Source organism: Symphalangus syndactylus, chromosome 23, assembly GCF_028878055.3.
Source record: "Symphalangus syndactylus isolate Jambi chromosome 23, NHGRI_mSymSyn1-v2.1_pri, whole genome shotgun sequence".
In the NCBI taxonomy this organism is placed as follows: Eukaryota; Metazoa; Chordata; class Mammalia; order Primates; family Hylobatidae; genus Symphalangus; species Symphalangus syndactylus.
Window position 1 is genome coordinate 30,428,136 of NC_072445.2, and position 15,981 is coordinate 30,444,116.

General features: G+C 40.0%; 1 protein-coding gene across 8 annotated transcripts in view; it reads right to left on the minus strand.

Annotated features, from left to right (window-relative positions):
- Positions 1 to 14,865, minus strand: part of RAB23 (RAB23, member RAS oncogene family) — a 35,756-nt gene extending 20,891 nt beyond the window's left edge. For 2 of the 8 annotated variants that reach the window (XM_063632841.1, XM_055263464.2), the window contains exons 1-4: positions 14,569 to 14,704; positions 3,313 to 3,365; positions 2,786 to 3,005; positions 178 to 263 (exon numbers count right to left, since the gene is read on the minus strand). In XM_063632841.1, coding sequence (XP_063488911.1) covers positions 178 to 263; positions 2,786 to 2,940 — 241 coding nt within the window. In that variant the 5' untranslated portion in view covers positions 2,941 to 3,005; positions 3,313 to 3,365; positions 14,569 to 14,704. Of the gene's footprint in view, positions 1 to 177; positions 264 to 2,785; positions 3,006 to 3,312; positions 3,366 to 13,864; positions 14,007 to 14,271 lie in introns of those variants that run through there. The other 6 variants (XM_063632838.1, XM_063632839.1, XM_055263463.2 and 3 more) reach the window with 6 other exon arrangements.
- Between the last annotated feature and the right edge of the window lie 1,116 nt (positions 14,866 to 15,981).

Here is a 15,981-nt window from a genome sequence, read left to right on the forward strand (position 1 = left end):
TTGCTACTATAAAAGATCTTTAGAAGAATAATGAACTGGGGTTTTAAAAAATACTTTGAAATCATTTTAACTATTCTTCAAGAGAAGCCCTTATATGGGAAACAAAGAAAGCAAAATTATTTATTTAGCCAAAATAATGTGCCCAAACAAAATAAATAAATAAATCCTGTGTTTTACCTCGATAGTAGGCCTTTGTAATTGCATCAAATTCCTCCTGACCTGCAGTGTCCCATAACATTAGTCTGACATCTTCATCATTAACTCTAAAACAAGAGATGAATTTATTTCATATGTAAAGGAAAATGTTTTTGGTAATATAGCTTTGTGTATATTTTTCATTTTCAAATCCAAAAAACTACAAATGCTCCTTGACTTATGATGGGTTGTCCCAATAAACCTACTGGGGGTTACATCCTGGTAAGCCCATTGTAAGCTGAAAATTTCCTTAAGTCAAAACTGCATTTAACACCCCATTAAACCACTGTAAATTAAAAAAACTCATAAGCTGAACTATTATAAATCCTTATGCTCCTCAACTTATGATGGGGCTATGTCTCAAAAAACCCATGCTGAAGTTGAAAAACTGTAAGTCAAACCTTCTTGAGTCAGGGACCACATGTACACTGTCAGTTTCACCCTGAAAAACTCTGAGTACTTTCGGATGTTGATATCATTATCAACAGTGAAAGAGTGAAAAACATTCCCCTAAAGCTATAGCTTCCCACATGATTTGGATTTATCTGCCATGTTTTTTTCCTTGACACAGTCACAGCATAGTGGTGGTCTAAGATTAACGTTTTGGGAAGGGGAATTTCCTTAGGTCAGTGCCTGTTCTCCTTTCCCGACATCTTTCTAATGGGTTCTGGTGCTTTTGTGATAAAATGAGGATAAGAATGCAAAAAAGCAATTTACCGCCAGTCATGTGTGGCTCACGCCTGTAATCCCAGCAATTTGTGAGGCCAAAGTGGGCGGATCACTTGAGGCCAGGAGTTCAGTACCAGCCTGGCCAACATGGCGAAACCCTGTCTCTACCAAAAATACAAAAATTAGCCGTGTGTGGTGGCGCATGCCTGTAATCCCAGCTACCCAGGAGGCTGGGATGGGAAAATCTCTTGAGCCTGGGAGGCGGAGCACCACTGCACTCCAGCCTGGGAGACAGAGTGAGACTCTGTCTCAAAAAAAAAAGAAAAAAAAAAGCAATTTACCTCCCTGGCTCACTGGTTGCCCTTAAACTTAAAATTTACTCTATTTTGTCATGTAGTCAATTCTCATTATTCACAGTAGTTATGTTCCATAATGTCAATGTGAACACTGAATTAGCAAATACTGAATCACTGCTCCTAAGGGAAACACAGGGTTAGGTTCTTAAGAACCCCGGTTACATTTTCATCAACTGATCAATGAGTAACCTTGTTTTACGTGTTTCTGTTTAAAGACACCTTACTGATATATATTGTTAATTCATTAACACTGAATTCACGACCAACAGCACTATAACTCATGCCTGAACAAAGCTTATCTAACATATTTATTTTTTCTGTAAGGCACATCATAGCCTTCCTATACTTAGGAATGCTAGACAGCACTTCAGCACTACACTTAGGAGCCTTCTTAAACAGCAAAATCACCAAGAAAAAGTACAAAATGTAAAAAATGTGGCATTAAACAGAACACAAAAAGGACACATGTTTACTGTATGAGGTGCTGAAACAAGAAAGCAGACTTATTTGATGACTTCAGCTGGGAAGTGCATGCTGGGCAACTTAAATTTTTTGCTGCTCTATGTATGTCCACAAACGACCACAAACGACCACAAATGCACTACACATACTGATTCTGGGGTTACAAATAAATATTACCAAGTGGGTGAATTTGCATATGCAGAACCTATAAATAATAAGGATTGACTGTATACTTAAATATTTATTTGGTTTCAGGTAAGAAGTATAAAAAGCAAACATCATCAAGACTTAAAATGCTTGCTCTTAAAATATGTTCTAAGAGAGGAAGCAAATATGGAAATACTTTTAAAAAGACAGTAATAGAATACAGACCAGAAATTAATCTTTAAAATCATAAAATTATCTTTGATGTTAAAGTTGGGCCAGTAACCAGGTTTGTAATATTTCAAATTACAATTTGAAATACAAACTAAAATGTATTTGGGTAATACATTTTAGTTTGTCTGCTACAATTTAAAATATCCTTAGAAGTTCTCAGGACTAATGACAAAAAATATTACTCTGATGTGCTTTAGAATCCAAATGAATTTCCTGAAGTAGGATTTCCTTTTCATAGGCAAATTTTGTCCTCCCAAATCTGTTTTATCTTATTTCTTTAGAGTAAAGCAAACTATTAATTCTCTAACTTCCATACAGTCTTGCCTAGTTTCAAAAAGAGAACAGACATTCTAATGAAAAGGAGCCCATAATATAACTTTCATTCCAAAGAAAATAGCAGTTGGAAATCTCACTGGGGTCAGCATCAGTTAGTGTTTAAGACGTGCCCAAGGTGTCACTAATAAATATAAAACAGCTATGAGACAGAAAAAAACGTGGGAAGGAGAGTAGAAAAAGAAAAAAAAATGAAAGAAGAAGGGAAGTGATGAAAGAAAAAACAGGATAAAGTTACCTATGTAAAATGAAAACCACCATCACTGTTGCGTGAGCATTGCCACTAGTTGCCACACCTCGAAATCCACTGCAATTAGTTAACTATTACTCCAATGAGTCTTGGATATAGTTCACAAATCAAAGCCAAAGGAATAAAATGGCCAAGTACTTACTGAATTTGTCGCTCCAAAAAATCAACTCCAATGGTTTTCTTATAGTCTTTTGTAAAAATGCCTTTGCAATATCGCTGAATCATACTTGATTTTCCAACTGCTCCATTCCCTACAACCACCATCTTTATGGCGACTTCCATATCTTCCTCCAACATTTTTTGAGCTGAAATGGTTTCTGTACCAACTCTAATTCCAGGAGATCAGATCTTCCCTCTCAAATCTGTGGTTTAAAATGAAATTATTTTTTCATAACACAAAAATGTACAAAATAAACTAATTGTTTTATCAAGAAATTATCATATTGCATTGCAAGGATGTGTTTTCATAACTGAGGTCCTTCCCACTCTCTTTAGATAATGTAAATTCTTTGAAATGTACAGCAATAACAATTCATTTTTGAATGAATTGCTACTGATGGTAGCGCAATGCATGACATTCACATATCAATAAATACCTAGATCTACTTTCATAGAATGATGACTAGGGTCATTAGATTTGATGCCTGATTATTTAAAGGTGCCACTTACTAGTTCTGTGCTCTTAGTGAATACGTTGCTTCACTTCTTCAGGCTTCTGTTTCCTGGCAATAATATCCATCTCATATGGTTGTTGATCAATGATACACGTAAAGCACTTAGCATAGTGAAAGTTATGCATTCAAAATTTAGTTAAGCATTCCTGATCCAAAAATCTGAAGTCTGAAATGCGGCAAAATCTGTAATTTTTTAAGCACTGACATGATGCCATAAGGGAAAAATTCCATACCTGACATGTGATAAGTAACAGTCAAAACAGTCAAAACTTTGTTTCATGTACAAAAATACTGAAAGTACTGTATAAAATTACTTTGAGGCTATGTGTATAAGGCATATATGAAACATAAATGAATTTCCTGTTTAGACTTGGGTCCTGTCCCCAAGACATCTCATTATGTACATGCAAATAGGGCAGGTGTGGTGGCTCATGCCTATAATCCCAGCATTTTGGGAGGCTGAGGCAAGAGGATCGCTTGAAGCCAGGAGTTTGAGACTAGCCTGGGCAACATATAGAGACCCAGTCGCCACTAAAAAAAATAAAATAAAATAAATTAGCCGAGTGTAGTGGTGCATGCCTGTAGTCCCAGCTACACAGGAGGCTGAGGTGGGAGGATCCCTTGAGCCCAGGGGTTTGAAGCTGCAGTGAGCTATGGTCATGCCACTGTACTCTAGCCTAGGTGATAGAACAAGACGCTGTCTCTAAAACAAATTAAAATTTAAAAAATTGTAAATCCTCCATAGTGTATCACCAAATAGGCAACAAATTCAAAATCTGTGGAAATTGCTTTTCAACCTCACAGGTAATAACTTATGTCCCTAAAAAAGCACCCCAAAGAAGGTTTTGTATAATAGTGTACGACCATGTGTCAGCACTGGGCTCTTAGTTATAGTGATTTAGTGTTTGGTTTACAATGAGTCCTGTACAAATAAATATCTTACACCACACATTCTTGCTTTAGTTTCAAACCTTTATAGTTACACATACAGTGAAAGCAATAGAATGGGCACTTTGCATTTTAAGAATGAAAAGAACAGAAAGTCAATTTCTTCATGTTTCTTCTTAAAATTACTAGTTAGGCTACTGCCCATTTAGCTATTATATTTCAACTACTTTAACTGAAAATCCATCTATACAACCACTACGCCAAGGGAGTCCAAAATGTGAACACTCCTTTCTTTGTCCCTAATAGTCTCAGCAATTGTCTCTGGTACTTTACAAACCTGAGTGATCGTAAGAATCACCTAAAAGTACTTGTTAAAGTACAATTCTGGGTCTCTGCCTCAGACATAATTTATCAGAAATTTCACAGGAGGCCTTGGAATCTGGTTTATAAAACAAGCAGAAAAGGTGCTGCTTAGCTCTCCCTTCATGAGCTGCTAGCTGGCAGTCTCTGCTACCTCACCTTCAGGATCCACTGCACTGTCCACTCCTGTTGAGGCCACATTCTCCCCAGGTAAAGACTAAACAGGCAGTGCCACTTGAGTTGGGCCAATTCTGCACAACATGGATCCTCTTTGGTCTGGGGCTCCCCATCAGACTAGCTGAGATTTTTCAGAAATGCACTGCAGTCTGGGGCTCTTTCTACCCCATCTTTCTTTATCCTTTCACAAGTATAAAAACTAGCTTTGCAGCCTCTTTATCCTTCTCAGGCATTTCCCCCAATAAATCTCTTGCACTTCTAATTCCATCTTGATACTTGCTTCCTGGAGAACTCAAATGGATATACATCCCAAGTGATTTTACAATCAGGTAAATGTCAAAGCCAATATCCTATGCTAGTGATTCTCAATTTTGGCTATACACTGGAATCATCTAGATAACTTTTTAAAAATACTTGGCTGGGGGCAGTGGCTCACACCTGTAATCCCAGTGCTTTGGGAAGCTGAGGCAGGAGGATTGCTTGAGGCCAGGAGTTCAAGACCAGCCTGGGCACCATGTGAGTCCCTGTCTCTACCAAAAGAAAAAAAAATTGGCCAGGCATGGTGGCATGAGCCTGTAGTCCCAGCTACTCGGGAAGCTAAGGCGGGAGAATTGTTTGAGCCCAGGAGTTCAAGGCCACAGTGAGCTATGACTGTACCACTGCACTTCAGCTTGGGTGACAGAGCGAGGCGCTGTCTAAAAAACAAACAAGCAAACAAAAAACCTGATGCCTGATGCCTGCATCTTGTCCTCTGAATATATGATCAGATGGTCTAGGGCAGTGGTTCCCAACCATTTTGGCACCAGGGACTTGCTTTGGTGGAAGACAGCTTCCACATATGGGAGGTTGGTGGGGGGCAGTGGAGGGATGGTTTGGGGATAAAACTGTTCTACCTCAAATCATCAGGCATTACTTAGATTCTCATAAGGATATAAGGAGTGCTGCAACCTAGATCCCTCACATGTGCAGTTCTCAATAGAGTTTGGGCTCCTATGAGAATCTAATGCTGCTGCTGATTTGACAGGAGGTGGAGCTCAGGCAGTAATGCTCGCAGCCACTCACCTCCTGCTGTGTGGCCCAGTTCCTAACAGGCCACAGAACGGTACCAGTCCACGGCCTGGGGGTTGGGGACCCCTGGTCTAGGGTACAATCTGGACATCAAGTATCACCATCCTATTACCCTACACAAGATGTAGTCTTTAGGACACAGGGTCAAATATAAAATTCTGACCAGGATCTGACCCTTGTTCATCCAGCTGTATCTCACACTGGTTCAGTTCCTAGAAAGCAACTTCCTTTCTCTACCTAAACAATTCTTCACCCAAAAAGACTGTTACTTTCCAAAAAAGGCAACAACAAAAATCTTATCACATTTTATCCTTTTAAAGATACATACTTCAGACACTTTTGCTTCTGAACTGATACACATTTTTCCCTATTCCTTCCTCTAAGTATAACTAAAAATTTTGGATACTATATATAAACAAACATTAGACACTGAAAAGTGGAAAGGTACCACAGGACACAAAGCACAACATGGTAATGAGTTTTCCTTGAGTTCTTTTTACCTCATATATCCCAGACTGGATTATAGAGAAGCTAGTAACCAGCAAATATCACCACCAACAACAAAAAAAACATAAAAGCCTACTCTCTTGAGTCAAAGGACCAGGAAAGGGGCAGCCTAGCAAGCAGAAAGATAGAAAACACCTATACCCTTGTGAGGGCTATATTGATGCACCCCAACTCCCTCTATGGGGTGGTGCCAGAAAAGACCAACTGGGGAGGACTGGGGAGAACTTGCATCCTCACTGGAAGAAATGAAGGCACCCCCCACCCCTGCCCAACCACCACCAGGGCATCCCTGGAGACCATGAGGGAGCCTGAACTCCCACCCCACCCACCAATTCAGTCATCCCTACCCCTTTTCACCTCTACTTTTTTGCTGGGGTGGTGTCGGATGAAGCCGATTAGAAAGTCAGGACTTCCACTATCTCTCACAGGTAGTAAGGCCATCTGCTGACTCCCTGCAGTGTCAGTGGGTCCGCCTCTTCCCAGCCAGGGTGGCATCAGTGGCCCCCAGTAGACAGTCATCATGACCAGTGGTAAGAGGAGCTCTTCCCATTCTCAGTTTCTTTCTTTTTTTTTTTAGGCAGTGTCTCATTCTACACTCCAGGCAGGAGTGCAGTGGGGTGAACACAGCTCACTGCAGCCTCAACTTCCTGGGCTCAAGCAATCATCCCACCTCAGCTGGGACTACAGGCGCACACCACCACGCCTGGCTGGTTTTTGCATTTTTTTTTTGCAGAGACAGGGTTTTGCCATTTTGGCCAGGCTGGTCTCAAACTCCTGGGCTCAAGCGATCAGCCTGCCTTGGCCTCCCAAAGTGCTGGGATTACAGGCACGAGCCACCATGCTCAGCCCACTGTGTTTCAATGGAAGACAAGCAGGAAACCTGGAGTTTTATCCTCACCTGGTACTAAAGAGGTAGTGCCCCACCCTTCCTGTTTTTGGAGCACATCAAAGGAAGAGAATCAAGCTAAAAGAGAATGTAATGAGACCAGAGAATCACAACATAACACTCCCAGTGTCCTGATTTCATCGACAATCACTCAGCACACCAAGAACCAGGAAAATATTAAATGCAAAAGACAATCAATAGACACTAGCAATGAGATGACAGACATTAGATTCATGTAATAAGGATTTTAAAAATAAAAAGTTAACTAGCAGTCAATGAGCAATTATGGATATACTTAAACGAATGTAAAAAATAAAGAGTCTCAAAAATAAACAGAAGATATAAAGAAGTACCAAATGGAAAGTAGAACTGAAAATTATAATAACCATAATTTAAAAAACTCAATGATACGTTCAACGGCAGAATAAAGAGAACAGAGGAAAGAATTAGTGAACTTGAACATACAATCTGAGCCATGCAAACAGGCTGAAATAAAGGACAGAGCCTTCAAGACCTGTAGAACTAAACCACAAACAAATCGCATATTTCTGTCATTGGAGTTCCAGGAGGAGAGGAGAAAGAAGAAAGGGCTAAAAAAGGACTTGAAGAAATAATGACTGAAAATTTCCCAAATATGGAAAAAGACAAAGCTACAGATTCAAGAAGCTGAGTAAATCTCAAACAGGATAAACCAGTCAAAATCTAGACCTAAACAAATCAAAGTCAAACTTCTGAAAACTAAAGACAAAACATTTTGAAAGCAGCCAAAGAAAAAGGATGGGGAAAAGTAATTTGAATGACAGTGAATTTCTCCTCAGAAACCACGGAGGCCAGAAGGAAGTGGCACATCATTTTTTGAGTGTTGAAAGAAAAGAACTGTCAACTCAAAATTATATATCCAACAAAACTATCCTCTAGGAATGAAAAGGAAATCAAGGTAATCTCTGATGAGGGAAAACTAAGAACATTTGTTGACAGTAGACCAACGCAAAAGAACAGCTAATGGAAGTTCTCAGTGGAAAAGAAGTAATTTTTTAAAAGAAGAACTTGGAGTATCAGAACAAAAGAAAGAACATGGTAAGAGCAAAAATATTGTTAAATACAATAGACTTCCCTTCTCCTCTTGAGTGTTCTAAACTATGTTTGATAGTTGAAAAAAATTATAAAACTGTCCAATGTGGTGTTCAATATATGTAGGGAAAATATTTAAGACAATTATAAATGGGGAAGGATAAAGGACTATAAAGGGAGGTACGGGTTCTACACTTCACTTGAATTTGTAAAATATTGACTGCAATGATAAATTACGGTGATAAATCACATATACAGTCATGCACCACATAACATTTCGGTCAATGATGGATTGCATATACAACAGTGGTCCCTTAAAATTACAATGCCATATGTTTACTATGCCTTTTCTATGTTTAAATATGTTTAGATACACAAATATTTACCAATGTGTTACAAGTACCTACAGTATTCAATACAGTAACAGTGTACAGGTTTGTGGCTTAGGAGCAATAATCTATAGCATACAGCCTAGATGTGTAGTAGGCTATACCATCTAGGTCTGTGTAAGTACATTTTAGTATGTTCACACAATGACAAAACCATAATGTGCATCCCCATAGTTAAGCAATGCATGACTATATATATAATGTAATACCAATAACAACCACTAAAACAATAAATAATACAAGCAGGTACTCTCAAAAACAGATAAATCAAAATGGAATTCTAAAAACACAATAAAATCAGAATTTAATTGATATTTATAGAACTGTCTATACAACAGCACAATATACCTCCTTTCAAGTACCCAAAGAGAACATATTCTGGGCCATAAAACAAACATCAACATGTCACAGGGCAAACCCCAAAACTGGAGTTCAGCCCAGGAGGCCACGTGGGTTTTTGGCTTTGTGCAAAAGGAATTCAAGGGTGAGCCAACAGAGTGACGTGAAAGCAAGTTTATTAAGAAATTAAAGGAATAAAAGAGTGGCTGCTCCATAGACAGAGCGGCCCTGAGGGCTGGTGGTTGGTTATTTTTATGGTTTTTTTTTTATTATATGCTATACAAGGGGTGGATTATTCTTGACTTTTCTGGGAAAGGGATGGAGGAATTCCCAGAACTGAGGGTTCCTCCCCGTTTCAGACAATATAAGGTAACTTCCAGACGTTGCCTTGGCATTTATAAATTGTCATGGTGCTGATGGCAGTAACCCTTAGTATGCTAATATATTATAATTAGCATACAATGAGCAGTGAGGACAACCAGAGGTCACCTGCCTGACCATCTTGGTTTTCGCCAGCTTCTTTACTCATCCTGTTTTGTCAGTGGGGATCTTTTCAGACCTGTATCTTGTGGAACCAGATCTACCGACCTCCTGTCTCAAACACACTTAAAATAATGGAAATCATACAGAACGTGTTCACTGATCACAATGGAATCAAACCAGAAATCAATAACAGAAAGATAAAACAGGGAAATCTCTAGACAGAAACTAAAAGCACACACTTTTCAAACAATCCAAGATTCAAAGTAGTAGTCATAAGTAAAAAAAAAAAAAAAAAAACTTAAATGAAAGTGAAAATACATGTGAAACTTTGTGGGGCACAGCTAAATTAGTGCTGAAATGGGAAAATATATTTTATTTTATTATTATTATTTTTGAGACAAAGTCTCACTCAGTAGTCCAGGCTGGAGTGCAGTGGCCCAATCTTGGCTCACTGCAACCTCCCCCTCCCATGTTCAAGCAATACTGCCTCAGCCTCGCGAGTAGGTGGGACTACACGCATGCATCACCATGCTGGGCTAATTTTTGTATTTTTAGTAGAGACAGGATTTCACCATGTTGGCCAGGCAGGTCTCTAACTCCTGGCTCAAGTGATCCGCCCGCCATGGCCTCCCAAAGTGCTGGGACTACAGGCGTGAGCCACCGTGCCCAGCCTGAGATACGAAAATTTAGAGCACTACATGCTTACCTTAGAAAAGGAAAACAGATTCAACTCAATAATCTAAGCACTCACTTCAAGAACTAGAAGAGCAAAATAAACCCAAAGCAAGCAAAAAAAGGAAGATACTAAAAAAGAAGAACAGAAATCACTGAAATTGCAAACAGAAAAACTGATGAAACAAAAAGCTGGCTTTTTGAGAAGATCAATAAATTTAACAAAACTTTAGTGAGACTAACACAAAAAAGATAGAGGACACAAATACCTAATACCGGGAATAAAATAGGGGATAGCAACATGGACTCTGCAGACTCAAAAGGATAATATAACAACCCTACACACATAAATGTGACAACCCAGACAAAATGAACCAAATTCTTGAAAAAGCATAAACGACCATAATTCACCCAATATAATATAGGTCCATTTGAATACCCCTATAACTATGAAGGAAATTGAATTTGTAATGTAAAAACTCAGAAAGAAATCTATAGGATCAGGCAGTTTCACTGAAGAATTCTACTAAACATTTAAAAAAATTAACACCAATGTACACAATCTCCTCCAGAATAGAGACGAGGAAACACTTCCCAACTCTTTTTATGAAGCCAGCATTATCTTGATACCACAAAAAGACACTACAAAAAAGAAAATCAGACAAACTCTTCTGAACAAAGATGTAAAAATCTTCAACAAAGTATTAATAAATTGAATTCAGCAATATTTAAAAAACAATACATTGCAACCAAGTGGACTTTATTCTGGGAATGCAAGGCTAGTTAAATACGCAAAAAACAATCAATGTAGTCCACCATATTAATAAACTCAAGGAAAAAAACACAACATAATATCAATTGATGCAGAAGAAATACTTGACAAAATTCAACATTTGTGAGAAAACTCTGAGCAAACTAGAAATAGAATGGGACTTCTTCAACCTGGTAAAAGGCATCTATAGGCCGAGCACAGTGGCACATGTATGTAATCCTAGCACTTTGGGAGGCCAAGTCAGGCTGATCACCTGAGGTCAGGAGTTCGAGACCAGCCTGGACAACATGGTGAAACTGCATCGCTACTAAAAACACAAAAAATTAACTGGGTGTGGGGTCGCTCGCCTGTAATCCCAGCTACTCAGGAGACAGAGGCACAAGAATTGCTTGAACCCAGGAGGCAGAGGTTGCAGTGAGCTGAGATCGAGTGCCACTGCACTCCAGCCTGGGTGACAGAGTGAGATTCGGTCTTAAAAAAAAAAAAAAAAGCATCTATAACATAAAACAATTCTGGAAGACAGACTGCTTTCCCCTCAGATTGGGAACAAGGTAAGGATATCTATTCTCACTACTCCTATTCATCATATATGAAGTTCTAGTCATTGTAATAGGAAACAAAAGTAAAACACAAATTAGGAAAAAAATAAAACTTTCTCTATTCACAAATGACATGATTATCTTTGTAGAAAAACCCATGGAATCCACCAAAAATTTAAAAACCAAACCCTGAACTAATGAGTTTAGCAAAGTCAGAGGACATATGTACAACACACAAAATTCAATTGTATTTCTACGTACAAACAATGTACAATTTGAAACCAGTATTTTTTAGAATGAAATTTACAGTAGCTCCAAAAACATTAAATACTTAGGTATAAATGTAACAAAACATGTACACAATTTGTATGCTGAAAACTACAAAACACTAAACAAATCAAAGACCTAAATAAATGGAAAGACATATCATGTTCATAGATTGGGAGACTCAACAAAGAAAACAGCAATTCTCCCTAAATTGATCTATGGGTGTACTACAATTTCAATCAAAGCACCAGCCAAATTTTTCTGTATCCACAAGCTGATTCTAAACTTTATACACAAAGGTAAAAGAATCAGAATAGCTAAAACAATTTTGAAAAAGAATAAAACTGGAGGAAATTATACTACCTGATTTTAAGACATTATAAGGCTAAATTAACAAAGTGTAATACTGGCAAAGGGAAAGCTAAGTAAATCAATGGAACAAAACAGGCCCAAAATAGACCCTCACAAATAAAGCCAACTGATTTTTAACAAAGGTGCAAAAGCAATTCAATGGAGAGAAGACCGTCTTTTCAACAAATGGTGATGGAAAAACTGGACATCCATATGCAAAAAAGTAAACCTTCACACCTTATACAATTAACTCAAATGGATCACAGATCTAAACGGAAAACTTTTATAAAACAATTTTTAGAAGCAGAAAATCTTGACCTGTTAGGCAGAGTTTTTAGACATGACACCAGATGACCCATAAAAGGAAAAACCGATACTGGACTTCACCAAAATTAAAAACATTGCTGTCTGAAAGACACTGTTAGAATGAAAAGACAAGACAGACTGGAAGAAAATACCTGAAAAACACGTATCTGACATATAATTTGTATCCAAAACATATAAAGAACCTTCAAAACTCAACGTAAGAAAACAGCCCAATTTAAAAATGGGCAAGAGACTTGGCCAGATACCTCACCAACGACTCCATGTGGCAAATGAACACATGAAAACATGTACAACATCTTTAGCCATTAGTTAAAGGCACATTAAAACCACAATGAGATACCACTACACACCTATTGGAATGGCTAAATTTAAAAAAACTGACACTACCAAATGCTGGAGTACGTGGAGCAACTAGAACTCTCACATGTTGCTTGTGGGAATGCAAAATGACACAGACACTCCAGAAAATAGTTTAACAGTTTTTTAAAAGTTAAACATACATTTACCATATGACCCTGCAATCCACTCCTAGCAATACCCTAGAGAAATGAAAACATGTCCATACAAAAACCTGTACATGGTATTCATAGCAGATCGATTCATAATCACAGAAAACTGAAAACCTCAAAGTCCTTCCATGGGCAGATGTAGAAACAAACTGTGGCATATCCACATAATAAAATAGTACTCAGCAATAAAAAAAGAAATTATCCATACATGAAACAACTTGGAAAAATCTTAAAGGCATTATGCTGAGTGAAAAAAAGCTAATATCGAAAGATTACCAACTGTTATGATTCCATTTCTAGAAAAGATTAGTAATTGCCAGGGGTAAGGAGCATCATATAAAGGGATCACATTAGGTTTTTTTTCTGTGAGGGGGGAGTGATAGATTTGTTCTACATCCTTACCGTAGTGGTGGTAACATGAGTCTAAAATTCGCAGAACTGTACATCGAAAAAAGGATCAATTTTACCATATACTTTTTAAAATAATAAATTAATTTCCTTAAAATAAATTTAAAGAAAAAAGCCAAATTAAATTTTAACAGGCAGTCGGACTCTTGCTTTTCAGAAACTACTCTATAGACTTAAAGCACTAGATCAAAACAATTACGTTCTTAGAAATAAGCATAATTCTGAGTACAATTAAAAACCTTGACAATAATACCTTGTATAAACACCCTTTCCCCAAAACTTTTAACATTTTGCTAATGCGGTCTAATAAATTAGAAAAGCAAAGGGTGAATTAACTCACTAGTCAAAAGGTTGTTTTCTCATAACAGCCTTTATTTAAGTAGAAGTACAGTTATATTTGTAAAAATACTGAAAAACTTCTTAGGATCAATGAAATTACCTAGATGTTAGGAGATACATAAAAACCTAGAGAAGTTAACAGCCATTTTCAGACCCTACTGCCACTTCACTAGCTCCTGATAATGAAGATCTTACTCTCACACGCTCTCAGGTTCTTACTCCCGGGAACTGCCGATGGCTCCTCGGATCTCCGAGTAAAGTTAATTCTGCAGCAACCAGTGTCAACGGAATAGCACAATTTGGCTCATTCATATTCCAGCACTCTATGAACAAGAAACTAGGGAAGGGTGGGGTCGCGGGTAAAAAGTGGTCGCACTGCAGGGAGGAGTCTAAATGCCAGGGTGGAGCTGAGGACTCTCTTCGCCGTCAAACCTAACCTGAGCACTTCACGCCCTTACTGGTGTCTGGTCCAGCCCGGGTCGCCCCTTCCCCATTCGGGACTTGGGGCAGGCAAAAGGCCGAACGTTCGGCCAGACTGGGGACGCAGCGCCGCCCTCGCTCCACCCCTCTTTCCCGCCCACCCGGCAATTCCAGGTACCGACCGCTGGGAGCTGGGAGGGGGCGCCGGGCTGGCGCTGCCGCCCACCTTCTCTAGCTGGAACTTGGGATGGGTGCTCAGGGACTGGAGAGCCGGCGCTCGGCGGTCCGAACCGGGAGATGGGGCAGCCGGGCCTGGAGGCCCCTGCCCTCGATACCCCTGCCCACTCCGGAGAGTAAGGCACAACCCGGGACCCCGGGGAGAAGCCGACTGTTCCCCAGTGGAGCCGGACGAACCCCCAGCCCCTGGAGAGGGCGAGTGAGTGCAGCGCCGCTGCACCGCAGCGCGAGCCGCTACTCACCGTCCCCCGCCGGCCGCGGACCCGCCGCCCGGCGCCGCCGGCTCCTCCTGGTCGCGGCGCAACCGCTGCCGCCGCTGCCTCCTTCCGACGCGCCAGCTCTCCCTGCGGGGCAGAACAGCTAGTTCGCACCCTCTTTCGCTCTCTTAAGAATGATTATGATTTTTAAACGAACTTTATTAGTAGCCAGGGCTCAGACTGAGTGGCTCAGCAGCAGCTCCGCCGGGGGTGGTGGGGCGCGGGAGTCTCGACTCCCCTCATCTGTGGACCCGCCGCGCTGCGGCGCATGCGCCGTGCTTCGTCTGCGCATGCTCTGTGCGGACCCGCGGCCCTGCCCGCCCCTGTTCTGGCGGGTGTCTGGCGGCGGCTCAGCTTTCCAGGCGCCTCCAAGGGATCCCGGGAGGGCGGTGGGGAGACCAGAGGCGAGCAGGATCTCCTAGATCGTGAACTCTAGAAAAGAGAAATCGGCCAATGGCGGTCCGCATGAGTTTCGCCTACAGAGTTATCACACTTCCAGAGTCCTCAAAGGGCTTGCCCCGCTTCGGACACATACCTTATTTTCTTGACCAGATGACATCTTAGGTGGCCGAGTGAGCAAAAAAATGTCGAGCAAAGTCGAAAACGCACTCACACAGCCTGCAGGATTTGGCTGGACAAAATAGAAGCCTGAGATGGTTAATTATTCAGAGAAGCGATCCAAAAACGAAAAAGTCCCGCAAAAGCAACCTCAAGTTTGCTTCAGTTGTTTTTATATTTCAAAATAAAATAGAACAGAAAAAAAAGGTGGAAAATACCAAGTGTTGGCCAGGATGTAGAGTAACTGCATTCTTCTACTCTGCTGCGGGAATGTAAACTGGAACAACTCCTTTGAAAAACAGTTTGGGACTGTCTGCAAAAGGTGCATACCCTATGGCCCCGCAGTTCCACGCCTCCTTATAGAACAAAGAGAAACGAATACTTAGGGTGCACCGACAGGCAGGTATCAGAATGTTCGTAGCTGCATTTATTGTAATAATTCCTTAATGAGAATAACCCAAAAGACCATCAACAATAGAATAAATGAATGAAATTACACAGGGTTCATATAATGAAACACTATACAGCAACACAAAAAAGCATCTGCAATTACGGGCAACAACGTGAATCAACTGCGGAAACCTAATGCCCAGCATAAAAAGACAACAAAAGTACACATGGCATAAGTCCATTTCTATAAAGTACAAAAACAGAAGAACTAAGAGGCTCAAAGTTGTCATAATGGTTACCTTGGTGGGCAGGGGATAGTGACTGGAAGGAGTTAGCGACTAGAAGAGGGGCTTCCAGTTAGCAAATGGAAGAGGCGCTTCCTTTTAGTAAGGTTCTCTCTGTTGATTTTGGCGCTAATTATAAATGCGTGTCCATTTGTGAAAATTCAAG